This window comes from Acomys minous, assembly GCF_964271855.1.
Source record: "Acomys minous genome assembly, chromosome: 2".
Lineage (NCBI taxonomy): Eukaryota > Metazoa > Chordata > Mammalia > Rodentia > Muridae > Acomys > Acomys minous.
The window spans coordinates 80,411,174-80,439,169 of NC_140484.1; the positions used below are offsets into that span (position 1 = coordinate 80,411,174).

Consider the following 27,996-nt stretch of genomic DNA (forward strand, 5'->3'; position numbering starts at 1 on the left):
AGATCACCACAAACACAGAAAGATCCATCTTTCAGAGTTCTCAGTTTGAAAGTGTGTAACACCGTAACACCATGCCCAGCTGTTTGTGTCTTTAAGCCTGGTCTCTTTGTGTTACTAAGGCAGACCTCTGCCTTCTGGGGACAAGTGATGTGCCTTACACTCAGGTAGTCAGCTCAAACTCATTATAGTTATGTATCATAGTGCACCTTTGAATTTTCTTGTTTTTTTTTTTTAATTGGGTGTTTTACATAGAGTCTTGCCACATAGCTCAGGCTTCCAATCTTCTCTACGGCAAAATTACAGGCATGAGTCACTACTATTCATGGCATATGCAGTTTTTGTTTTATATTTTTATTTAAATCATGTGTTCTGATGTGTCTATGTGTGGAGCTTATACAGAAATATGTCTTCTTCCCACCCTAGTGAGAATTCACTCCACACAGTCAGGAAAAATAGGCTAAAATGCTCTTTCATGATAGTTCTCTGACTCTGGCTATTTTATAAAGAGGAGCTGGGTGGAAACAGAAGATTTTGTAAATTTATATACATCTTAGGCTTAGGAATTCTACATATGCTGTCATCCTTAAATCTCTTTCACATCCTGCCTCCTGGTAACACTGAACAATTTAAACAGAGACAGAAAACTGCAAGAGTTGTCACTTGTGCATGTGGGAGATTAACACAGCAAAAATATGCCAGAACTATTTCTAAGTACACCAGTGTTGTTCTTTTCAAACAGTGGTTACCCAGATTCATCCTGCCCAACTGGCAGAATTTTGCTTTTCCGATGAGAGAACAGAAGATTTAATGGTGACTGTAACCCCATACTGTCCCTTTCAGCTGCCAGCCTTGAGCTGCCTCTTCGAGGCATGTCTTAGACAGAGGCTGAGCCTAATGGCTGGCTGTAAGTCAAGGTTGCTTCCTTGTGTTATAGGAATGGAGCCTAACTGGAAGTCAGTCTCCCTGAACAAACATTAACTTTCCCAGTAACCCTAAACTTCATTTGTGGTACAAAAGGTACCACAGTTTCTAAAAAGCCTAGTTAGTACACCTCTTATCTTCCAGTTGAACTGGAGACAGCACTCCTTTATCTGAGTCCAACTTTGTGTAACTGAGCAGCATTTCCTAAGCAAGTTTATTTGTAAATCCTTTATAGTATCAATTTTATTCGTTTCTCCTGGATCAGCGCAAGGACGTGATTGCAGTGCCCCCAGAAGCCAGCAGAGGGTGCTGAGTCCTTTGGAGTAACAGTAGGTATGAGCAGCCAGACAGCAAGTGGGAACCCAATTCCACCCTCTGCAATACAGGAGATACTGCTGAGCCTGTTAAGGGACTAGTTGTTCATAGATTTACCAATCTGAGCAAGAACATTTTTTTTTTTTTGGTTTTTTGAGACAAGGTTTCTCTGTGTTGCCTTGGCTGTCCTAGACTCGCTTTGTAGACCAGGCTGGCCTCGAACTCACAGTGATCTGCCTGCCTCTGCTTCCCGAGTGCTGGGATTAAAGGCGTGGACCACCATGCCCGGCACAAGAACATATTTTAACACGGAAAATACAGAAGAGGCCTTTAGTCAGATACATGTGCCAAGTTTTCACCTGGGACTCAGGATTCCCAAATACCAACCAGAGCACATTAGTCAGGAGTTTATAAAGAGAGAAAAAAAGATGAAGTCTAAATTTGCTCTGTAGCTAAACTTTTAAATAAAAAGGTAGCCATTAGTATCACTAATGTTTACAATCACAGGCTATCTCTCTGACCACCAGAGGGGTTTAAAAAAAGTAAAACATTTTACATTCAACAGCACCAGCAACCAGAAAATTAAAAAAGAACCCTTCTTCTAATTTGTATATGGCAGTGCAAATGTCCAGGAGAAAAGAAAAAAAAATGGGAATGTTTACATATCAACCCCCCAAAATCTCAGCGTCTTTGTGTGCGTTAAGTAAATATTATTAATAAGAAACATTTGTACCGGGAAGTGGTGGCACAACCTTTAATCCCATTACTCCGGAGGCAAAGCCAAGTGGATGTATGTTAGTTCGAGGCCATCTTGGTCTACAGAATGAGTTCCAGGCCATCCCGATATAAAGAGTGAATACTAAGACAGCCAAGACAACACACAGAAACCCTGTCTCGAAAAACAAAAACAAAAGAAAACAAAAGAAAAAACCCGAAAGGAGGAAGGAAGGAAAAAAGGAAGGAAGGAGGGAGGGAGGGAGGGAGGGAGGGAGGGAGGGAAGGAAGGAAGGAAGGAAAGACTTGTTTATCAATAAGGTTACTGCTTATTAGTCAATTAATTGGGGTAACACTTCAGCCTTAAAAATCTCCATTAGCGAAAACTGGCCAGTCTTTCCTTGGGGCTGGAGGGATGGCTCTGGGGACAGTTTATAGTAGCTTTGGATTCAGTGGCAAACGGCACCCAACCGCCCCCTGCCCGGGTTCCTGCCCCGCCCCCTGCCCCCAATCTTTCCCAGCTGTTTGGAGTCCACTGAAGCTCTATCCAATCGAAAGCACTGTTATAGGAGCATCCAATCAGATTCCCTGAAGAGTAGGGGGCGGGCTTTGTTCCTAAGTAAGGTTCTCAGTATTTCCCACCAACACCCACACTCATTGGGATCTGTCAGCAGCTGCTTCTTCTCCATAGCTGGGATTCTCTTGTGTGTCTGGCTGCTCGCAGCCGCAGGAGGCTCCGCAGCGAGGACACAGGTGTCCGTCCGGGAAGCGGAAATGGTGAGCGCGCGGCGTCTTGACCTGGGCTTGTGTTGCAGCTCTGTACCTTCCCTCCCCGCCCCTTTGAGTCATCATCCAGGCTCCAGACTCTCTGGCCTAGGCACCTTGGTTCTCAGGCACCTGGGCGGGGCTGCCAGAAGCCAGGAGCCACTTTCCGAGGGCACCCAGCGGCGTGCTGCAGTCTTCCCGACCTGCATTCACCCCAGGGCTTTCCAGGTCCCCGCCGGGCTTTCCACGCGACTCTGGGTTTGTGTGTCTTTGGTGTTTGAATCGGACTCTACAAATCTGGGTGTATGAGCGCAAATCCACTGTAGCTGGCTGGTCTTTCCCCGAGTTTCTCACCACCCTGTCCTCAGGAAGCATTTCCTTGAGTCATATGGGTCACTAGGAAATGGGCTGTGTAATTCTGATCATAACTTTATTGAGGAGGCAGTGGCTGATTGACTCTCTGCCCCTGGACTACTCACCTATATGTACCTAGGGAGGTGGGTCCAGGGCTAACTGTCTCACCTCACTACAACACTTCATATGGCTCTGCTATTGTGTGTGTGTGTGTGTGTGTGTGTTGCTGTGAATCTGTGCTATCTGTACTCTGCCCCTCCACTCCCTCTACTTCTCTCTCCCCTCCCTCCTCCCTCCCCTCCCTCCTCCCTCCCCTCCCTCCTCCCTCCCTCTGAATATGTGACTGACTGTCAGAACCCAGGCTTATGAACCGACTCTGCTTTGTGTCTGCTGTCACTTTATCTTTGTTCAATATCAGACTCTCTTACGATGTATTCAACAGAACCATGTTTCTGAGACCCTGGAGTTCCTAGGTCCTGGGTTGCAGTCCTGATTCCTACCTCCTTCCTGGGTGACTGTTACTAGCCTCTTCTTTGAGCTATTTGTATGTGTGTGTATATGGTATTCCGGATGGGACTTGGAGATTTGAGTACATTAGGCATAATCTGAGCCCTGATAGAGACAGGGTTCCCGTGTTGCCCAGTGTGGGCTTTAATGTGCTTTCCTCCAGTGGTGGCTTTTAAAATATCTGGGATTATAGACTGCACCATCGTGGTTGTTACTGGGTCCTGTTTCTGTAGAAGGAAAGAGGAACCCAGGGCAAGGACAGACGTTTGGTGTGCATGTAGACAGTAACTGCTCTTCTGTAACCCCTAACTCTGCTTGTGATGAGTCTAGGGTCAGTGTGTGCGCAATGGGCTATGAGTGGGTCTGTCCTGGTGGGGTCCCTGCACCCTGCCCTTTGCACATAAGGTGTTCTGGAAGACCACTGATTCCAAGGGACTTGTACACTGAGGTACAGACATGGTGAGAAGCGCAGATCACAAGGCCCAGCAGCTGGCCACAGTTAGAACTGAAAACCTGGCCCTCGGGTGGGGGTGGAGGCTGACTCCTGTTTCCCTACTTGTCCAGCACCTGGGAGGGCTTGGCACGTGGGCGGCTGAACCTGCTGTTCGGAGACATGACTCAATAGACTGGCTGAGGTATTTTCCAGTTCCCACCTGTGCTGTACCCTGATTGGGGAACTTTTGCAGATTTCCCTTAGGACAAGCCACTGATGTAGTGGATTGCGTTTTTGGCCTTCAGTGCAAGGCAGAGGACAGAGGGAAAGGCTGTAGGAATTAGCAAGACAGGAGCGAGAACTGTACCCCAAACCTGGCCAGGGTGTATGGGTTCTCTGGTTCTTTATCCGGGTGTCTCGTGTCTGCAAGTCTGTCCCTATGTTCCTTGTATCCCATGACTTTCTTCCCCCTTTTCTCTCTTTTTCTTTTCTTTTGCAGGTAGGTCTGTGTTGACAAGCCTGGCCTGGGACAAAACTACACCGATCTATCCACAGCTTGTCACCCTTATCGCAGCTTTTCACCATCATGGGACTGCAGAAGACTGTGGCTGCACAAAACTCAAGAAGACAGCTGAAGGCTGGAAGAAAATATGCTGATGATCCTCACTCTATGAAGGTGGACCAGGAACCAAAGTGTCTGAGGGGGGCCTATGGGAGGGTGTGGGGAACAGGCGTTCTCGGTGCAAGGGAGAAAGACTGTGAGGGAAGGAATCAGGGTTTTAGCAAGGAGTTATGGTCTTCCATAGGGGACATAGCCTGCAGAAGTCTGAGGATTAAAGGGGAAAATAGTTTTGAGAGATGAGATTGGGGGTACAAGCTCTGAGAGAAGAAATTTGTGGAGAGTCTGAGGATATGAGGTTCTGAGGGAGAGAACACTGTAGCAGTCTGGAGTTAAGAGATGTGGTTCTGAGGGAGGAAAGATGAGGGAAAAGGATGAGAGTTTTAAAAGTTAATTTTATTTCCTGAAATTATAATTACACCACTTCCCCCTTTTCTTTGCTCCCTGTAACCTTTTCCATTTAACCTCCACTTTGTTCTCTTTCAAGTTTCTGTCTCTTTTTCTTTAATTGCTGTGTGTTCCTCCATACAGAAATGCACCCTGTTCTGTCTGTATAATGTTACTTCTATGTGTGTGTTTTCAGGGCTGACCATTTGGGGCAGTCTTCAGGGAAGGGCAACTTCTCCCACTCTCAGCATTTTGTAGTTACTTGTCTGGGGTTAAGGCTTCCTGAACTTTCCCCATCCACGTGAATTATTATGTCTGTTGTTGTCCTTGTTCGGGTCATATTTAGGCGTCCATGTTGGAGAGACTTGGTGGATGTAGCTTCTGGCATTTTTAGGTAACATTCTCACAGGACACTCCTTGTTTCTGTGCCTCTCACAGTCTTTATGCCTCCTCTTTGGCAATGGTCCTTGAGGTGTGGTTACAGGGTTTGTGTTGTGGATGTATTAGTTGGGCTTTGGCTCCACAACTTTGCATTTTGGGGCAAAATCCTGCCTAATGCTGGAACTGTAGCCAACTACCCTGAGCTGGTGAAGTCATGGATTTTGGAGGAGAAGGTAGGTGACACTTTAGTGAGCTAGCATCATCCCTAACTACACTCTAAATATTTGACTGTATACCCACAGGTAAGTGTAGTCCCACCTTGCACCAAGGAAACCCCTTGCAGTAGAGGCATGGGGTTTTGAGGGGATCTGAGAGTGGATGTCAGTTTTGAGGGAGTAGGAGGGTGTGAGGAGATCGGAGGTTGGAAGCGTAACGCATGGAAAGCTGAGGGAAGGGCTGGCGAAATAGCTTAATGTATAGCATCGCCAGGAAAGCGTTGAGGAGCTGAGGTCAAGCTGTCAGAACCTACATCAAAGCTGGGCACGAAGTGTGAATGTTTGTAATTTCACTGCCCCTCTGGCGAGATGAAAAGCACGGAGGGGAGAAATCTCAAGAGACTGGCATGCCAGCTAGCGCGGCATAACCTATAGAAAAGCCCCAGAAGAGACAGTCTCAAGTTGGAAGGGAAAAAAGTGAAACCTAAGGTTGTATTTCTATTTCCACATGGGTACTCACATTCATATTCATATTTTCTCTCCCCTTTAACCTCCCCCTCTCTCCCCCCCTCTCTCACAAACACACACACACACACACACACACACACACATACACACACACACACACACACACACACGGAACCATTTGTGCTACTGAAATAGCTTAATCAGTTAATTACTTACTGTACAATCATGAGGATCTGACTTTAGTTTCCAGAACTCACTTAAAAAGCTCTGTCTGAGGCGGCTATAGAGAGGGCTCAGCATTAAGAGTGCACACACAAGGCCGGGCATGGTGGTGCACGCCTTTAATCCCAGCACTCGGGTGGCAGAGGCAGGCGGATCATTGTGAGTTCGAGGCCAGCCTGGTCTACAAAGTGAGTCCAGGACTGGACAGCCAAGGCTACACAGAGAGACTCTGTCTCGAAAAAAAAAAAAAGAGTGCACACACACACACACACACACACACACACACACACACACTTAAAAAAAGCTCCATGTGCACAGTAGGAGGCCTGTCTCTAAGCAAGGTATCCCTTGATTTCTATCATGGAAGAAAAGTTAATATAAATATCTTACCTATGGTAATGTAAGGATTCAACTGAGGATGGCACCATAGGTTAACTTCTAGCCTCCATACACACCCACACACCCACAAATTTATAAACAGAATCTACCAACTTCCCCCTTCCAGAAAAAAAGTAGGTGTACATGAGATTCCTTCTAGAGTCTGGTGTTTCCAGCTGGGAACCAAGAGTTTCTATAAAATTAAAAAGATTGCCTGTGACAGTTGCCTTTGTGGAGGCAACAGTCCTTCTATAGTATAATAGCATTTCTTCTTCCTTTTTTAAATTGTATATAAATAAGTGTTCTATCTGCATGTACACTTGCGTGCCAGAAGAGGGCATCAGATCCCGCTATAGATGGTTGTGAGCCACCATGTGGTTGAACTGGAAGCACTGGATATTGAACTCAGGAATTCTGGAAGAGCAGGCAGTGATCCTAACTGATGAGGCATCTCTCCAGGCCCTTGTAAAACAGCATTTCAAGCAAGAATGTCAGCGTACCAGTGAACTGTGTTTACAACCTATGAATACATGACCTTTTGAAAGTATGACCTTTTGTCTTTCCCATAAACATGGAATTTTTCTGGGACTCAATCACACAGGACTATACATTATTAAAAGTAAAAACATCTGAAGTTCTACAACTCTTGGTTTACCCAGCAGCTATAAGCCTGTGCAGTGACACCCGGTAACTACACTGTTAGCACATTTAAGCTTCTAAGTGATGCTTTAAAATGGAAGGTCACTGGTTCTCCAACTCCTGTCATCTGTCTGCGGGTGCTGTGAATTGAACCCTTGTCCCCTGCAAGAGCAGACAGTGCTTTAATTGCCTGGCTCCAGTTCAAGTTTACAATTCAGGACCAGGCCCTTGTAATAGTTGCATTCATAGTGAGTGGGTACTTTCACCTCAGTTAATCTACTGGGAAAAAAAGCCGACTCGTGTCAACAGAATCTAGACAATTTGTCATTGAAGTTCCCTTCCGTAATTGCACATCCTGTAAGTCTTCAGTGGAATCCATAGAGATGGTAGTGATGCTCGCTGAGTACTTGGGGTTTAAAAAGAAATGTGCTGTTACAGGGTTCTGTATCATTTGAGGACATCTCTGTGGACTTCACTTGGGACGAGTGGCAGGATCTGGATGTTGCTCAGAGGACACTCTACAGGGATGTGATGCTGGAGAACTACAGCAGCCTCGTGTTCTTGGGTGAGTCCATCCTGTACTCTCAGTAACAATTACGTTCTTGGTTGATAATCATAGGATGCATTGCTGGCCTTTGAGTTTGTCTGTTTTTTTGTTCTGCTTTGTTTTTCCAAGACAAAACAAGACAGCCTATTCTATGGATGGAATTCCAGAGCTTCTAGGGCTATACAGAGAAACCCTGTCTTGGGGTCGAAGGGAAGAAGTTACTCATTACTTCCATATGCATCTCAGTAAATACTCCCTGTCTTCTCCCCCTCCTCCTCCCCTGTTCATTTCTATCACTCTAATAATTGCTCTTTGGGGGATGTTTGTTTGTTTGTTTGTTTGTTTACTTTGGTTTTGTTTTCTGCTTGTCTCTGCAAGGTAGCCTTAGCTTTCACATGATTTGAGAACTGTTGGGTGATTTTTGTTTTCATATTTTGGGCTGGGGGTGTGGAATCCAGAAACAAAGTTTTACTATGGCAAGTAATTATTATTGTGTGGAAGTTAGTCTTGTGTCTAATTTGCCTCAGGTTGTTTACTATATAGTTGAAGCTTGTCTTTAAACTTTTAAAAATATTTGTTTATTTGGTGTGTGTATGTGTGTGTGTGTGTGTGTGTGTGTGTGTGTGTGTGTGTGTGTGTTTTAATGTATATTTGTGCATGCAGGATCCAATGAGGTTAGGAAAGGCCATCAGATTCCCTGGAACTGGAGTTATAGATAGTTGTGAGCTGCCATGTGGGTGCAGCAAACTCAACTGCAGTCTACTGCAAGAGCAGTGAGTGCTCTTTGCCCACAGAGCCATCTATTTAGCCCCTTACATTTAATTTTGTTTGTTTCTTTCCTTCTTTTTTTTAGATTTATTTACTTATTATGTCTACAGTGCTCTGCCTGCATGTACACCTGCAAGCCAGAAGAGGGTAGCAGATCACATTATTTGTGAGCCACCATGTGATTGCTGGGAATGGAACTCAGGACCTCTGGAAGAGCAGCCAGTGCTCTTAACCTCTGAGCCATCTCTCCAGCCCTATTTGTAGGTTTCTTGAGACAAGATTTCTCTGTGTAGTCCTGGGTATCCTGAAATTCTGTAGACCAGACTAGTCTTGAACTCAGAGATCCACCTACTTCTGCCTCCTATTGGATCATAGAATGTTACTCATATCAGGGATGACTGTTTGGCACTAGGCAACCAATGTTGACTCCTTTGTTTGTATAAAACAGAGTTGTGAGGCTGGTGAGAGGGCTCAATATATAAAGAAGGTTGCTGCAAAGCCTAACCACCCAGGTTCATTCCCCAGGATCCACATTGTGCATTGAGAGGAGTAACTGCTGAAAGTTTTTCTCTATCCTCCACATACATGATATGGCATGTTCATGCTCAAACACACACATACTCATACACACACACACACACACACACATACACACACACACACACACACACACACACACACACACACACACACAGAGGTGGGGGAGGGGGAGAGAGAAAAATATGTGTAATAAACTAATTTAAAAAGTAGACTTGTTAGTCAGGCGTGGTGGCGCACGCCTATAATCCCAGCACTTGGGAGGCAGAGACAGGTGGATCACTGTGAGTTCAAGGCCAGCCTGGTCTACAAAGTGGGTCCAGGACAGCCAAGGCTACACAGAGAAACCCTATCTCAAAAAACCAATAAAATAAATAAATAAAAATAAAAAAATAAAAAGTAGTCTTGTTGGGCCTAAAGAGATGGCTCAGTGGTTAAGAGCTTTTGTTGATCTCAACTAAGATTTCAAGTTGGTTCCCAGTACCCACACTGGGGCTTCCAACCACCTCTAACTCCAGCTCCAAGGTTTCTGATGTCCTCTTCTGACCTCTGCAGGTACCAGGTATGCACTTGGTATAATATATACATGCATGCAGGCAAAATTCTCTTAAACATAAAATGAAATAAAAGAAAAGTGGATTTGTGGATATAACTAACTAGTAATGGGTTTATGTAGTATGATTGAGATTCTACATATATTTTCAGCATTGCCAAAAAGAAATACAAATAAATAAACAATGAAAGTATTGAACCTTAAAAATATTCAAACATATTTTTATTGCTTATTTTAGAATTCTTAGACTGTACCTTCATCACTTCCCAGTCCTCCCCGGTGCCCCCTCATTGTGCCTTCCCCCAAGAAAGGAAGGGAAAAAAGGAAAAAATACACCATACCCAATTTGTGTTGCCCATATATATATTCTTTGGATCATTGTCAGGTTCCCAGTGGCCAGCCCCTTAAAGATAACTGGGTGTGTTCCCACCCCACCCCCACCAGAAGTCATCAACTGTGAAGAGCTGCACTTCAGGATTCCTATCCCAATTTTTTTGTTTGTTTGTTTTTTGAGACAGGATTTCTCTGTGTAGTCTTGGCTGTCCTGGACTCCCTTTGTAGACGAGGCTGGCCTTGAACTCACAGCGATCTGCCTGCCTCTTCCTCCCGAGTGCTGGGAATAAAGGCATGCGCCACCACGCCCGGCCCCTATCCCAATTTTTAAAGATTCTCTTCTATAGCTTCCTGCCTGGGCTGTTTCTTCATGGGGGGTTGGTGAGGGAAGAGACTGTCACAGAAGCCTTTAGTGTCTCTCATTCTCAACTGTGAGTCTACAGTCACCATTGATACTACTGCAAAAGAACCTTCCTTGCTCATAATAGCCGTGGCAGCCCAGATCATGTGCTTCTGCATGCTTTCTGGTGACAGCACAGACCATGAACATCAACATGGCCCCCTACAGCAGCGTGGATCGTGGACATCGACATGGCCCTCAGCAGCAGCGTTGACCAGACATCTGAGTATCCTCTGAAGGCAGCATGGACCATGAACCTCAACATGGTCCCCTGTAGCAGTAGGGATCACTGATACCAACATGGCTTCTGATGACAGCATGGTCCCCAGACATCCAAATATCCTCAAGTAGTAATACGGAATGCAAATACCAACATGGTCTCAGGTGGCATCACAGACCACAGACATCAACATGGCCTCAGGTAGCAGCATAGACCACAGACACCCGAATATCCCCAGGCTATAGCAACAACAAGGGACACCATCATGGTCTCAGGAGGCAGCACAGACCACGAACATCTTTTGAGGATGCCCAGTGAACCATTCTCTATCTCAGACATCCTGTTGTTGCTGAAAATCAGCAGTATCATACAGCTGGGCAGTGTGTTTGTTGGTAGAGCCTGCATGAGCTCCAGGCTGCTTCACACCATCCTGCCAGCCCTACATGGCAATGACATATTCCCCCCCCCCACTACAGCCATGCTCCCACATCTGTCACATGTCCCGTCCCCCCCCCCCCGCCACTACAGCCATGCTCCCACATCTGTCACATGTCCCGTCCCCCCCCCCCGCCACTACAGCCATGCTCCCACATCTGTCACATGTCCCCCCCGCCCACTACAGCCATGCTCCCACATCTGTCACATGTTCCCCCCCCACTACAGCCATGCTCCCACATCTGTCACATGTCCCCCCCCGCCCACTACAGCCATGCTCCCACATCTGTCACATGGCCCCCCCCCGCCCACTACAACCATGCTCCCACATCTGTCACATGGCCCCCCCCCCGCCCACTACAGCCATGTTCCCACATCTGTCACATGTCCCCCCCCCCCGCCCACTACAGCCATGCTCCCACATCTGTCACAGCCACTCAGTCTCTAGTTCTACTTTCTTCCACCAAGTACACACTGCCTGTCCCACCATCTTTCTTACCTCTTCATCACATTTGTTCATCAGAGTGGCATTTGTTAACTGCAGTGTGTCCCAGTATATTCTTTTTCCCAAATATGTTTACAAGCAAATTCTTATTTTAATGAAGTATTCAACCATAAATATTGGACTGAGACTCCTCTTGGATAGTGTGTTGTTGCCCAAAGTCAGGTCAGGGTGATTTTTGCGGCTAGGCCGGCCATCCGAGAGCAGGATCGGAGTGAACACACCTCCCTCCTCTGAGGCTCACCAAGTGTGACTGAACACTGTTCTTGCGGACTATGGGCAGCTCCATAGCCCCTCACCCTCCTGTCCCAGAAGGGTGAGTAGCCTAGGCTGCTGCAGCAGTGGTCCTATACTGCAAGCTGTCCCCTACTCCTTCCAGTGGTCTGAGGACAGGCCTGATTCAGCAAGGACATGTCCTTTGTCTGATGTGGCCACACTCCCATACCTCTCACTTGTCTTTAGTTTTGTCTTTCTCCACTGTTTGCATGGCCCTGCCCTGCGATATTTCCTTCCAATTTCATAAGGCCACTGTTTAAAACCATCTTTCCCTAAGAACTGCCTTTTTCTTTTTCAGTTTTTCTTGAGATTCTCTGCAGACTCCTCCACCACCTCATGTCTCCCTTTGGAACCTCCACGGGTCTCTCATGCCCCTTGGAGCTGCTCCACAATTCTGCTGGTGCAGGTGGATACCACCATCTCGAATTAAATGTAAAAGATTGTTTTTATTTATTTAATGTATGTGGGTTTTGTATGCATGTGTATCTGTCACATGCAAGCCTGATGTTCTGGGAGGCCAGAGTTGGGATCATCTAAAATTGAGGTTAACAATGGTTATGAGACAGATTGCTGGGAATTGAGCCCAGGTCCTCTGGGAAAGCAGTAAATGCTCTTAACTACTGAAACATCTCTCCAACCCCAGTATTGAAACTTGTTTTTTAGAACTGGGCTTTTTATTTTATTTATTTATTTATTTATTTTTTGGTTTTTCAAGACTGGGTTTCTCTGTGTAGCCTTAGCTGGCCTAGACTCACTTTGTAGTCCAGGCTGGCCTTGAACTCACAGCGATCTACCAGCCTCGGCTTCCCAAGTGCTAGGATTAAAAGCGTGCGCCACCACCGCCCAGCCTGGGCTTTTTATTTTCTACTTTGTTTATTTATTTATTTACTAGGAATTATTTCACTTGGCTAGACTAGAACTTGATACTAGGCTGGTCTCAAACTCATAGAGATCTGTCTTCCCCTGGCTCCTTAATGCTGCAATTCAATGCATGCACCACCACACCTGGCCCTGAGTGGCCATTTTTAAGGTGATTATGTTTTGAATTTCTCAGTAATTTCACATAGAAGGTGTGAAGTTTGAGTTTTGACTTCTGGTTTGATCACACACATGTCAACCATTCTCTCCTGTTTGGAGTCTAAGGTTTTCTCTTTACGGCATCATTTATAGACACGCTCACCTTTATACTCCCTTTCTGCTTTGGATGTCCTTGTTTCCTTACCTTATCAGGTATGTATTCCTATAACGTTAGTACTAGAATGAGAGAGTGGTGAAACAGCACACGCTGGTGTGTTCCTAGAGGAAATCATTTCAGCCTTGCTCCACTCTCCATGCCATGGGGTGGGGGTTTGTTGTACAGCATCGTGTCTTGAGGTATAGTTTACTGAGGTTTTTTATTTCCTTTAGTGCAGCCATTGCATTCATATGGGTACTTTTGTGTGGTGGTGGTGTTTTGAGACAGGGTCTTGGTATGCAAACCTGGCTAGATTGGAACTCACAGAAAATTATTTGCCCTGACTCCTGATGTCTGGGATTAAAGGCAGGTGGCAGTATATCTAGAAATAAGGGTGTTTATTATTTCGTGCATGGATATGAGGGTTTCCCATTTCCATATGGTGAGCCCCTAGTATGAATCACTCATGACCATAGTTTCTGACTGTTTTATGTGGTAGTTGATTATCTATTTTGTTGAGAACTTTGGTGCCTGTGTTCATTGGGGTTATTGTACCTGCAATTTGGTGTCTTTGTCCTCGTGAAGCTTTGAAGTCATTGTAATGCTGATGCGTATGGTAAAAGGATAGGGTTTCTCTTTGTAGCCTTCTCTTTCCTGGAACTCCAACTTAGACCAGACTGGCCTGGAACACAGAGATCCACCGGCCTCTGCCTCCTGAGTGCTAAGATTAAAGTTGTGTGCCACCAACACCAGGCTTAGGCTTTCTTCTTCTCTTTCTCCCTTTTCCTCCTCCTTTCCTCCTACTGCTCCTCTTCCTCTTCCTCCTGCTCTCCTTCTCCTCCTTCTTCTAATCCTCCTCCTCCTCTTCTTCTTCCTCCTCCTCCTCCCCCTCCTCCTTTGTCTACTAATTCTCCTCCTCCTCCTCATCCTCCTTCTCTTTGTCCTTCTTCTTTGGGAGTAAGACATTTAAGACATTTAGTAAAGAGTTTTTTAACTCCGCGAACAGACAGAGAACAGCATAGTCCAGCTCTCAGGACCAGAGAGATAGGCAGGATGACTTGGGTTCCAAGGAGAGGAAATTTGAGCCCACATGACAGCAGTGGGGTTCTGATCTTGCCATCATTCCTGGCCTGAAAGTCCTATTCATATACTTGTCCAAGGACAGGGATGATACATAGCACAATTCTGAAGCCATGCACTCTCATTCTGAGGCTGGAGGCAGGAAAGGGGGTGGGATGCAGGGTGTGTGGCCACCAAGCATTAATTTGATGTAAAATCACCTACCTAGAGATCCTGGCACCTGGAGGTCTGTTAGATGGGGACTAAGACAGTGTCTTACCAGGCATCTGTGGGTGGCCCTGAAAGGGAGAGGACAATTTTCAAAGTCAGTTTTCTGCTTGTACCATTTAGATCCCCAGGAATCGAACCCAGGTCACTGGGCTAGGCAGCAGGCTCCTTTTCACACTGAGCTATCTTCTGGCCCACACTATTTTTGTCCATTAATATGTAATTATTTATTTGTTATTTATTCACTTTACATCCTGGTCATAACCCCTTCCTTATCTCCCACTCTGTCTTTCCCTCTCTCCCAGCTGCACCAGGAGAAAGACTTTCTTCTTCTTCTTCTTCTTTTTTTTCTTTTTTTTGAGACAGGGTTTCTGTGTGTAGCCTTGGCTGTCCTGGACTCACTTTGTAGACCAGGTTGGCCTCGAATTCACAGTGATCCGCGTGCCTCTGCCTCCCGAGTGCTGGGATTAAAGGCGTGCGCCACCACTGCCCGGCAGACTTTCTTCTTAAAGTGTTCAGATTCTCTTTGTTTTGCTACTTTGCCTATTTGCCTATAATTCAACATAGACAACACAGAGTCATTTTGTGGTTTATGCACAGGGTTTCTCTGATTAGCCCTGGCTATCCTCAAACTTGCTGCATAGACCATGTTGGCCTCCAACTCAGAGATCCAACAGCTTCTGCTGCCCAAGTGCTAGAATTAAGGGAATGGGTTGCTACTACCTCACAGCACATTTTCTTCTTATTGATGATGAAGGTATTAAATGATCCTTTTAAAACTCTGCCTGGGTTACTTACTCTACTTAATTTTGTAAAGGAGTCTCACAATCTGCTCCTGGCTGGCCTGGAACTCATTAGCTTAAAGCGATCTTTCTGCTTCTGCCTTTGAAATGCTGGGATTAACTATGTGCTCCACCATGCCTAGCAATTTAGTTTATTTAAAGCATTTTTTAAATGTGTTTTTATTTACACCACATGTAGGCAGTACACATGGACAGTTAAAGAGAGGGTCAGATGGGCTGGAACTAGAGTTACAGTGGTTGTTTGTCACCTGATATGGGTGCTGAGAACTGAGCCTGGGTCATCTGTACGAGTAGCAGGTGTTCTTAACCACTGAGCCATCTCTTCAGTACCTAGGCTTATTGTTTTATGATTACGCTCTCATTTTTAAAAATTGTGTTTTCTCTTTTATTCACTTCTGTTTTGTTAAATTTTCTGGAAGTCACTATGTTGACTGAAGGTCATATTTCAGTCAGTGAAGCATGTGAGAATAAACCCTCTAATGAAAGTTTCTGATTCAGTGAGCAAAGCGCAGGTCTGTTGTCTTCCATGTGTGGACTGAACCTAACACTTGTACAACACGTGTTTATTATTCCCCACTTACAGGACATTGCTTGACCAAACCTGAGCTGATCCTTAAGTTGGAGCATGGACTTGGGCCATGGAGTGTGACAGAAGCCTCTGTCCAGAGCCGTCCAGGTCAGTGAGTGCTACTGAGCAAAGGAGGGCAGCAAGAGGACAGGTCATCATGATGGTCGAGATAAACGCTTCTCTCAACTTACCTAGCCCCAACCAGACAAGTGTCTGAAAAGTGTTTGTAGTTTCTGGAAGGAATTCGCCCTTTCAACCCATCTCCTAGTTTTTCGTTGTTTCTGATGTGTGTTTCCTTATATGCAAACATGAAAGTTTTTTAACTGACTGCTGCCCTATTGGTGGCACAAGCATCAATGAGGCCACCAGTCAGCCAACACACGGGACTGTGTGGTAAGATGAGGACAGAGAACTTACATTAGACTCTAGTGACACAGTAGTAACTGCTATACCTCATAGGCTCTTAATGGATACTACTGTAAGAAAATATAGATTAAAATGCCCCTCTCATTAACCTCCTTACTTCATGGTGTTTTTACTTTATTTGTTTTTTTTATTCAATTCTCCTGTGTTTTTATTTTTATTTTCCCTTGCACGCATACTTAACTTTGTATTTTTAAATTTTTTCCTACCACATTCATTATATCCCGCGTTTCTCTGTTCCTCTTTCATGCATTTCTTTTCGTTTTTATTTTCCTTTTACTTAACCCTGTTTTCCACTTTCCATGCTCTATTATTGTTTCATTTTTATTATCTCTTTTACATTTGTTTCTTTGTTTGGTGGTTGGTTGGTGTTTTGAGACACAGTTTCTCTATGTAGCCCTAGCTGTCCTGGAACTTGGTTCATAGAGCAGGCCTTGAACTCAGAAGGGGCCTGCTTTTCCTCCCAAATGCTGGAATTAAAGGCAATGTGCCACTACCCCTGGATCTTTTTGGTATTTTGTGACAAGATTTCTCTGTGAAATGTTAGCTGTCCTACAAAATCTGTATATAGACCAAGCTGGCTTACAGAGTCTTACAGTCTTTCTGTCTGCCTCTGCTTTAGAATTCTAGGATTAAAAGTGTGAGTCACCACACCTAGCATAATGTTTTATTTATTTTTACCTGAAATTTGTACTCACATATTCTTTGGTGTATTAGTTTTGATTTTTGTTAATTTGTATATTTGTTTACATTTTGCATACGTGTGTGTGTGTATAAGTATGTAAATGTGTGCGTGTGCATGTGTGTGGTTATATGCTTGTACATTCTTGGGGAAGCCATCAGACAGCTTGTAGGAATTTAGGGCATCATACTGGTAACAATCTCTTTTACCCCTTGTGCCATCTTGCAGGCTCTAGTTTTGTATTTATTTTATTTTCATTTTATGTTTATGTCTGTTTCATTTTATGTTTATGTGCTATTACTTCATCCTTTCTCTTTCTTTAGTAGTGATGGAGATTGAAGTTACAGATTAAGTCTATTGACTGAAAAGACCCTGAGCATAAAATAAGAGCTTGCTATCCCTATATCTCCAAAAATGGCACTCTGAAAACCCAGTAATTATGGCAAAAAAAAGCAAGCAAAATTGACAACTCTGATGCAACATGATCACTCTAATAACTGAATTTAGTGCGTGAATTTTCCAGTCTTGTGACTGGGATATGCAGAGGCCTTAGTGAGGAAGTTAGTGCTCATGTTTGCTCAATGGACCTGATTTACCTGTCAGATTGTGTTTATGTATTCATACTATGTCCACAGGTTAGTGCTGCTGTCAGCTTTGGTCAGAAAAGGTTGGCCTTGCCATGGGTGTTGGTTACTGTGGACTCAAGAATTATCAAAATGCTAAAACATGAATGTGTTGGCTGTGGTGGCGCGGCAGGAGGATATCTGAATTCTGAGGCTTGCCTGGTCTCGATAGCAAGTTCCAGTATAGCTAGGACTGCAAAAAGAGATCCTACCTTAAAGAGAAGAGAGAAGGGGTGGGGTGGAGGGGATGTGGATAATAAACTGACCCAAACTGAGAGCATTTCCTTTAATATAAATAAAAATATAGGGTGTTCGTGCTTTCTCTTCAGTCTTTTTGAAGCAGATGTTAATTTCATAATGAGAACGGAAAAGCTCTTGTAACAAAAAGCAGAAAGAAATCAAGGAATGCAAGTTAGGAAGTAAATCTGTATTAATTCAGTTTTTAGGTGACGTGACCCTATATTTAGATAACCATAAAGGCTCTTTTTTGTTTTTTGTTTTGTTCTGTTTTATTTCATGTTTTCCTTCAAGACAGTGTTTCTCTGTGTAACATCCCTGGCTGCCTCGAATCTGGCTGGCCTCAAACTCACAGAGATCCACCAGACTCCGCTTCACAAGGGTCTGGATTAAAGGCATGCAACAACTGGTCCAGCTCCTAAACACTGTCTACAAGTAGCAGGTTATACAATCAACATAGGAAATCAGCAGCTTGCCCTCTCTCCCTCCCTTTTCTGCTAAAAACAAGATCTAGGTCTCACATGTACTAACCAAGTGTTGTAACTCTGAGATAGGCCTTCAATAGGGAAATAGCTAATTTTTTAAAAGCAGCATCTATTTTAGCTTTGGATGACTGCAACTTTAGTATGTAGTAGAGGGTCACCTTGACTTTCTGAAGTGGGTACCACCTTGCAGAGTTTTATGTGGTGCTGGGGATTGAAATCAGGACGTGGTGCGTCCCTGGTAAACACCCTACAAACTGAACTTCATCCTTAGCTTTCAGTATCATTTCTACATATGAAAAATGAACACGTTGAGAAGGAAATGAAGAAAATAATGTAATTCATAATTACCTCCAAAAAACCCTAAGCATCAAGGAATACTCTAAGGAGTGTGTAGAGGTAAAACTATAAGCCAGGTATTGTGTGGCTCACACCTTTAATTCCAACACTTGGGAGGCAGAGGCAGGTGGATTAGTGTGAGTTTGAGGCCAGCCTGGTCTACAAAGTGAGTCTAAGCAGCCAAGGCTATACCACAGAGAAACCCTGTCTCGAAAAACAAAACAAACAAGCAAACAAACAAAACTATACCAGTGATGAATTTAGGGTTAGCAAGATGGCTCAATAGATAAAGAGGCTTGAGTTCAATTTCTAAGACTAATTGATGAATGCAAGAACAGATTCCTGTGAGTTTGTCTTTTGACCTCCACACATGTGGTGTGGCATGTGTGCACTCTCACATATAGACAAGTAAATACATGTAATTTTTAAAAAAGAAGTTGAGGAAGACAGTAGAGTATGTAAAGACATATGTTTGTTCATTAATACAATTAGTATACTTAAAATATTTTTAATTTTTTAAAAAGTTTTTTATTGTTATTATTGTTGTATGGGCCTGCTATTTGTGTCAGAGGCATGTGTGCTATAGCAGGTATGTGGCGGTCAAAGGAAGATTATTTGGAGATCATTCCTTTCACACTTATGTGGGTTCTGAGGCTTGAACTCATATTGCCAGGCTTGCACGGCAAGCATCTTTTCCAGCTAAGCCATCTAGTCAGGCCTTAAAATATCCTTTTAATGGAAGCTATCTGCACATTCAATATATTCCCAGGAAATGATAACATATCCTCTAGATACCTGGGAAAATAGAAGCATATGATTGTCTTACAAAAGAAATAACACCAATTTGCCAATCAAATCGTGTAGAAAAGGTGATGTTGGACATACCCCTATAGCTGCTTTAAAATAATGCTGCAAAGAGCTACATTAACAACAATGGCAAGCTGTTGGCAGAAATTTTCAGCACATAACCTCTAATGGACTTACTCAGTGATCTAAACGTATATTCACACAACTTTAGCCATGTTTTTCTCAACAACATTATGTTTTTTATTTTTTGGGGGGGGGTTTGTTTGTTTGTTTGTTTTTGGTTTTTGTGTTTTGGTTTGGTTTGGTTTGGTTTTGGTTTTTCGAGACAGGGTTTCTCTGTGTAGCCTTGGCTGTCCTGGAAACTCACAGCGATCCTCTTGCCTATGCCTCTCGAGTGCTAGAATTAAAGGCATGTGCCACCACCACCCAGCGAAAAGCTATGTTTTAACAAAAGGCTTTTAAATGATGGTTCTGTAAAAAAGTAGATCTCCAGAAAAAGAAAAAGAAAAAGAAAGAAAAAAAACTGAACCTAGGTAGCTATTTCTTGCACTGTCCATATGGAAGAGAGGCCTTAACAGGAGGCTTTTAATCTTGAAACAGTTGGAGAATTTCATGAAAACATCATGGAATATCCCATGTGTAGTGACTTCTGAATAGAAAGTAAACAGCTCTGGAATATGAATGTAGCAGGGCATTATGGGTCATGGCTATAACCCCAAAAGTGAGAGGAATTCAAGGCCATCCTCCACATGATAAATAAGGTTCAAGGCCAGAACATGGTAGATGAGACCATGTCTGAAACAAAAACAAGTACAACAACAAAACTGAGTTCCTTCTTCCTAAAATTTTTTAAAGATTTATTTATTTATTTATTTATTTATTTATTTATTTATTTATACAGTGTTTTGCCTACATGTACACTTGGAAGCCAGAAGAGGGCACCGGATCTCATTATAGATGGTTGTGAGCCACCATGTGGCTGCTGAGAATTGAACCCAGGGCCTTTGGAAGAGCAGGCAGTGCTCCTCAGCCTAAGCCACCTCTCCAGGCCCCCTTCTTTCTAAATTTAAATTTTCCACCAAGAGCTAGAAAGGTGACTGAGAGGATAAGAGCACTGTCTGTTCTTCCAAAGGTCCTGAGTTCAATTCCCAGCAACTACATGGTGGATCACAATCATCTATAATGAGATCTGGTGCCCTCTTCTGGAGTGCAGTTGTACATGCAGACACAACATTATATACATAAACAAACAAACAAATCAATCTTTTCAAAATAAATTGATAAATAAAATTTCTACTGAGCAAAAACCAGAATGGAGATGCATACTATACAAAAAAAATAACTTTTCCTGGTATTCACTCAGCACAGGATTAATATTGAGAATATATGAAGAAAGAATATTTATATAGAATTTTTCAGCCAGTATGTAGTTTTTTACATATATGAAAAATAGAACTGCTGTATGATACGAGTATCATCTTCCTGGATATATGCATGATGAGACTGAGGATTTCCTTCAAGTACTGTCCTCACAGTAACCTAGATATGATGTCATTTAGTGCTCATCATTAAATTCATCAAAGAAAGATGCACAATTCAGATGTATTACTTAAGTGGGTGTGGCACACATGCAAGGTGAAGTAAATTAATTTATTATATTCTTCTAGAAGAAAATGTATACCACTATCATAAGTCAATATTATTTTATAGTTTCTATGAGGATAAGAAGGCACACTTTTATACTTGAGGTAAATGAAGAAGATTTAAGAGTTATCCATGTACAGTGATGTTTTGAATGTCATTTTAGGTATTCATAAAATAACTGCCCCGATTGAGACCCACCAGGAACATCACAAGAGGTATTTGTGGCAAGTTGAAACCGCCAACAGCCAGACATCAAATGAGGAAATTGTTGAAGTAAGTAAAATACTTGAGATGAGCTCTTAACATATTTCAGACCTAAACATACAGATTGGACATTACTTAGGAATGGTTCTTCAAGAACTTAACCCAAGTCAACAAGATGGCTCAGTGTGTAAAGCGATTTGCCACCAAGCAGGACTATCTGAGTTTGATCCCAATGTCCCATATGCTGCATCATGAGAGAAACCCCAAACCTGTTCTCTGACTTTCATAAGTGTGCAAGAGCATGCACGTGTATACACACACAAACACAAATATAATTTGAAAAATGAAATGAATTAACTTAGGCCTGGGGAAATTCTTTTAATCAGTAGTGCTTCATGTAGAAAAGTATGGAGCTTGAGTTTGGATCATGAGCACCATATATAAAGCCATCATTTGCTACATGCAATTTTAACTAATGCTTTGAAGGTCACTGGGGTTTGCTGGCCTAGCATTCCATTCCAACTAAGAAGCTTCAGGTACAGTGAGAGACCTGTTCTCAAAAATTAGTGCAAATAGTAATGGAAACACTGAACATCAACCACTAGGAACCTCATATGCACAAACAGACACACATGAACTTGTGTATACACATGTGTTTTCTCCTGTACACTTACAAAGAACCCACAGTTGAGAGTCTTTCTCTATTGTGTGGCTAATAACATGCCAGCTGGAGAAGAATGTGAGAATTTTAATGATAATGTATAATTACTCTCACATCCTGGTCAACTTAATTTGCCAAAACCTCAGTCAAAGTTGACAGTTGTGCTTTCAATATATTTGATCACAGATATTGTTTTAAATATGGGCAATACTATTTACAATTAATTTTCATGTTAAGGAGATCTCAGACAAACTTAGTAAATGTTTGAAATCTTTATATATGGCATTAGCTATGTAACAAGCAAAATCCCAAACCCAAATCAGAAACCACAGTCTAGGAAAAAGCCCTGTGGCTGTATGAAATATAACTAATTCCTCTGTCTCAAGGCAAACCAGAAGGTGGCACAGCAAATCCACCAAGGGACAACATCCTATGAAGGTAAAGATTGTGTGAAGACATTTTGCCAGCCATCAAAGCACACGAGGAGTCAGATGACTTATGGATGTAAGAAAAGTTTCAGTTATACATCACCCCTCAATAAGTTTCAGGGGCTCCTTAAAGAAGAGACACTGTATACACGTAGACAGTGCAGGAAGACATTCGCTTGGAACTCCCATCAGAAAAGTCATAAAGATGCGGAGCCATGTGAAGGCTCAGGATGTGGGAAAGCTTCCCACACCAAGTCTCAGCATCCAGCCACTCATACAGATGAGAAGCCCTACAAATGTCTAGAATGTGGGAAATATTTCTACTATAAATCACAGATCACTGAACATCAAAGAAGTCATACAGGGGAGAAGCCTTATGAGTGTACAGAATGTGGAAAATCTTTCAGCTATAAGTCACATCTCACTGTACATCAGAGAAGCCATACAGGTGAGAAGCCACATGAATGTGCAGAGTGTAGGAAAGTTTTCTACTATAGGTCACAACTCGCTCGACACCAGAGAAGTCATACAGGGGAGAAGCCATATGAATGTTTGAAATGCGGAAAATCTTTCTACTGTAACACTCATCTTTCTCTACACCAGAGAATTCATGTAAGTGAGAAACCCTATGAGTGCACCGAATGTGGGAAAGCTTTCTCTTTCAGTGCATGCCTCACTCGACATCAGCGGACTCATACAGATGAGAAGCCCTATGAATGTACGCAATGTCCCAAAGCTTTCTACTTTAAGAAACAACTTACTCATCATCAGAAAACTCATACTGCTGAGAAACGCTTTGAATGTAAGCAATGTGGGAAGGCATTCTACTGGAGGTCTAACCTTGCTGTGCATCAGAAAACTCACACTGGTGAGAAGCCCTTTGATTGTAAACAGTGTGGAAAAGCATTTTACTGCAAGTCCCACCTCACTGTGCATCAGAGAACTCACATAAGTGACAAGCTCTATCAGTGTACACAATGTAGAAAAGCATTCTACTCCCAGACACAGCTTGCTGCACATCAGAAAACTCACACTGATGAGAAACCCTATGAATGTAAGCAATGTGAGAAAACATTCTACAGCAAGTCTGGGCTTACTGCGCATCAGAAGACTCATACAGGCGAGAAGCCCTATGAATGTGAACAGTGTGGAAAGGCATTCTATAACAAGTACTTACTCATTGAGCATCATCGAGTTCATACGGGTGAGAAGCCCTATCAATGTACAGAATGCAGGAAAGCGTTCTACTGCAAGAAATATCTTTCTCTACATAAGAAAACTCACGCAAGTGAGAAGTCATTTCATTGTGCAGAGTGTGGGAAAGCTTTCTCCTGGATGTCACACCTCACTCAACATCAGAGAATTCACACTGGTGAGAAGCCCTATGCATGTGAACACTGTAGGAAAGCTTACTACTTCAAGAAACAACTCACTCGACACCAGAGAAGTCATACACATGAGAAGTCATTAGATGTAAATAATGCAAATGCATCCTCTCTGTCTCGAAAAAAACTCATACAGAGGAGAAACCCTGTGAATGCAGAAAATGTTCTCCCTCATGCTGCACCTCACTCAGACTCAGATGAGAAAGACTAAGTGTAAACAATGCGTGGAATCTCAGTCAAGTGTATAATCAGAAAGCTTGCAGGTGAGAATATGATTAATTAAAAAACTACGGAGAATTTCTAGTGTAAGTCAGCCATTAATCAACCAATACACATATACTGGAGTGTCTTTGTAGACACTGTTAGAAGGCATAGTACCACATGTGCTTTCTGGAAGAGAGGCCATGCATGGGAATGTCTCCTAGGAGTGTGAAAATTAGAGAAAAGCTTGGTCATTCTTGAAATGACTTGGGCATAATGTTGGTGAGTAACACTGAATGTAAAGTCAGGGAAAAGCTTTCTAATTTAATCCCCATTAATTATCACCTGAAAACTTGAACAGTTTTGGGGCCCAATGAAAACAGAAATATTTTTAAAGAAATCTACATTAAAATCTTCATGTGCCACATATAGCACAAGGCGAAGTGAGTATAGGACCACATGCTTTCAATTCTGGGTTCTCATACTGCAGGTTTACTGAGACTCACTGATTGAAGACTAGCCCTAACAATATAGTTTGATTCACACAGCACAGCCTTCTAAATGACATTATAACCCATGTGTTTAAAATCATAAATCTATAATATGTGCCAAAACTTTTTAAGTGAATATGAAATTCATCTGGTACCAGAACCCTAACAGCTGTGATTAAATAAAGAATTCAATATGAAAGCATACTTTTTTAGTCAGTAAAGACTTTATTACAAAGATTTATCAACAATTCACAGATGTCAGGATTCTAAAAAATGTATTCAGTCATGGTCAGACAACTTATGAAGGTGAAAGAAGATGTGAAATATAAAAGTTACCCGGGGTTAAATGTGGTTCAGTAGCAGTGTGCTTATGACTCTTGTGCTATATGTCTGCATATACAAGTTTTCATGTGTTATCTTGGCTTAGAATATTGATATGCATGGGTCATTTGTAAGTCAGATAAAATTGTCCACAAGTTTTAATGCCTCATCAGACATGAACATTTCAAATGTGTTTACATTTTTATAATTGTTTAGTTTTGAGGCAAACTTTTGATCTGTAGCCTGCATATCCTCAGGGCTCTGTGTGTGCTATCCTGGACTCGCTTTGTAGACCAGGCTGGCCTTAAACTCACAGCGATCAGCCTGCCTCTGCCTCCCGAGTGCTAGGATTAAAGGTGTATGCTACCACGCCCGGCTGCAATTTCTTTTTTTAGATTTTTGTTCTTTATTGTAATGCTTTGGACCAAACACATAGACTCAGGCATGCTAAGCAAGTGCTCTACCCTGAGCTATAGGTTCCTAGGCAATGTTTTGGTGAATTTGTGGTCAGCACTGGAACTCTGTAGTCGGAAACTAATCTACTACAGGTCACACATCCTTTCAAATGTATGTGCTTTATAGATAGTACACTTTATTTACTTGAGTTGCTTCAGGCTATCACATAGAATATGTGACAGTTGTTTTGAGTCCAGGGCTTTGAGTTAGCCCACCCCAACCTCTATGCTACTGGAGCACATGAAGGGGCTCGTCCTGCAGATCCAAAGCTTCAGGATCCCCATGGCATGGAGCAACACCAGGACATCAGAGAGGAGTCCCTGTGAGGATCCAGTATTGATGCTACAGGAAAAGCCAGAGGCATGAAACCAGACTAATTGCCATGAACATTTCCAAGTAAAGATGTGTGGGCATAAGGGTATACTGTGTGATATACTGTGAGACACTGCAGATACCATGAGGAGATGAGTTTGGTTTGGTTTGGTTGGTTTTTGTTTTATTTTGTGAGGTGGGGGGTGCATAGGTTGCAAGGGCCTCCCAAGGACTGATATCAAGGGTTGGACAGATGAGTGGGACTGGGCAGCATGATGTGAAATTTCCAAAGAAATCAATAAAAAGTTCTTAAAACTATGTTTAAGGGCATTTCAGAAATTGTTGGGAATTCTGCCATTAATCAAAGACAGAGTCCATATAATAATTCCTTTATCATGATGGCACACGCCTTTAATCCCAGCACTTGGGAGGCAGAGGCAGGTGGATCTTTGTGAGTTCAAGGCCAGCCTGGTCTACAAGTGAGTCCAGGAGAGCCAAGGCTATCAGAGAAACCCTGTCTGGAAAAAATTCCTTTATACCATGTATTTCTTCCTATCATCTTAGTTAACAGCTCCATCTTCTATCTATCTATCTATCTATCTATCTATCTATCTATCTAATTACTTTGAATCATGGTTGTATCCTTTGATCTTTTATAAACCTACTTTATTTGGGATTCTTTAATATCTGTACCCCCCTTTCAACCTACCTACCCTAAATAGGAGAGAAAAGAGGTTAAGGGGGGCAGGAGAAGTAGACTTTTTTGGATTCAGTTCCTTAGGCAGATTTCACTCTTTATTGTCTGGATTCCAGCAGACCTATTAAACAATAAACCAGAAATTCAGCAAAAGCAACTGCAACCACAGCTACTGGAAGAATTGCCTCATTCAGGGGCAAGGTCTTTGCCAGTTGATAAACATCCTGGTACAGACTCTGAGAGGAGACATATATACCCAAATCAAGGGCCTAGCCTTTTTTTTTTTTTCTGTTGCTTCACATCCTTTACCTGTTCATCACTTCAAGATGCACCTAGAGAGAAATGTTCCAGAGAACACTTTGAGGTTCCAGGTTCCATGACTGCACAGGGTCTCATCTATCTATCTGTCTATCTCTCTATCTAATTATCTATGTAATTATTTTGAATTAGGGTCTTACTATATATCCTTGACTGACCTTGAGACCACTGTGTAGACCAGATGGTTTCAAACTCATAGAGATCTGCCTGCCTCTATCTCCTGAGTGCTGGGATTAAAGCCATATGCCTTGATGTCTGTCTTTGGTTTGTTTTTGAAACAAGGCCCCACTCAAATTCAGGGCTGACCTGAAACTCTATCTAGCCCAAGCCTCTACCATAGTCAAAGAAATCCTGTTCCAGTTTCTTGGTATTGTAATAGCAGATGTGAAACCACACGAACAGCTGAAAAAAAGTTTTGGTAAGATTTAGTCTATCTTAGGGCCTGGAGAGATGGCTTAGAGGTTAAGAGCATCATCTCCTCTTCCAAAGGTCCTGAGTTCAATTCCCAACATCTACATGGTGGCTCACAACCATCAATTCTGAGATCTGGTGCCCTCTTCTAGCGTGCAGGCACACATGTAGGGAAAACACTATGTATATAATATATAAATTTTTTTTAAAATTTATTATATGTTTTAGTCTCCTTCACCCACTTTCTCTCTCTCTCACATACACACACAGAGACAGAGACACAGACAGACAGACAGACAGACACAGACAGACAGACAGACAGATGTATTTTGAGACCAGAGAATTCAGATCCTCTGGAGTTACTGGTGGTTGTGAGCTACCTGACATAGCCACTAGAAATTGGATTCTAGTCTTCTTCAAAACCAGCAAGTGAGCCAGGCGTGGTGACACATGCCATTAATCCCAGCACTCAGGAGGCAGAGGCAGGCAGGTCACTGTGAGTTTGAAGACAGCCTGGTCTACAAAGCAAGTCCAGGACAGCCAGATGTCTGTAACAGAGAAACTCTGTCTCTAACCCCTTCTCCCACCCCCACCCCCATCCCCAAAGGAGGAGTATAGCACCTTATACACTGTTTCCAGGGGAGAAATGGGATAGATTCAGCAGAATCATATAATGAGACAAAATCATCATGAGGCTAATCAAACAGCATTGTTCAAAGGGAACACGGGGTATCTTAAGAACATTACAGATAGCCAAGAGTGGCTTGGGACTAATAACTCCAATCTCTTCATGAGAAAAAACAAAATTCCCAGGAACCAAAACATTTTGTCTTTCAATAGCCAGGCCTTAGCACCAGACTGGCCTTGGCAAGTCCAGTTCTGAGCAAGAATGCAGAACTACATTCTGATAGGTATACTCTGCCAACTAAGTGGGCCATTTCAAGCCAATTACGTGATAAAGGTAGGTTTTGAGGAGGCAGCTCTTGTGCAGGTTCATTGGTCCCTGTGAAGCTGTGTAACCCCCATTTCTGAAAAGGAAACTCCATTTTTAAGGGCATGTGGAGTCTAAATGATGCAATCCTGTTAAAAGGCTAGCCGACTCCATGAAAGGCTTCAGTTTTTACTGACACAGCATAAGCCTGAGTTTGTTTCC

At 42.9% G+C, this 27,996-nt stretch overlaps 1 protein-coding gene across 2 annotated transcripts; it reads left to right on the top strand.

Moving 5' to 3' along the window:
• The first annotated feature begins 2,561 nt into the window (after positions 1 to 2,561).
• LOC311587847 (uncharacterized protein) lies at positions 2,562 to 24,527 on the top strand. Of its 2 annotated transcripts, XM_084765103.1 has the most exons (7): positions 2,562 to 2,727; positions 4,509 to 4,685; positions 7,757 to 7,883; positions 12,188 to 12,295; positions 15,737 to 15,829; positions 21,122 to 21,231; positions 22,210 to 24,527. In XM_084765103.1, the coding sequence occupies exons 2-7, from the start codon at positions 4,596 to 4,598 to the stop codon at positions 23,845 to 23,847; spliced, it is 2,166 nt and encodes a 721-aa protein (XP_084621229.1). In that variant the 5' UTR covers positions 2,562 to 2,727; positions 4,509 to 4,595; the 3' UTR covers positions 23,848 to 24,527. The 2 variants fall into 2 exon arrangements, with proteins under 2 accessions (XP_084621229.1, XP_084621230.1); XM_084765104.1 differs by lacking the exon at positions 12,188 to 12,295.
• Positions 24,528 to 27,996: the final 3,469 nt, after the last annotated feature.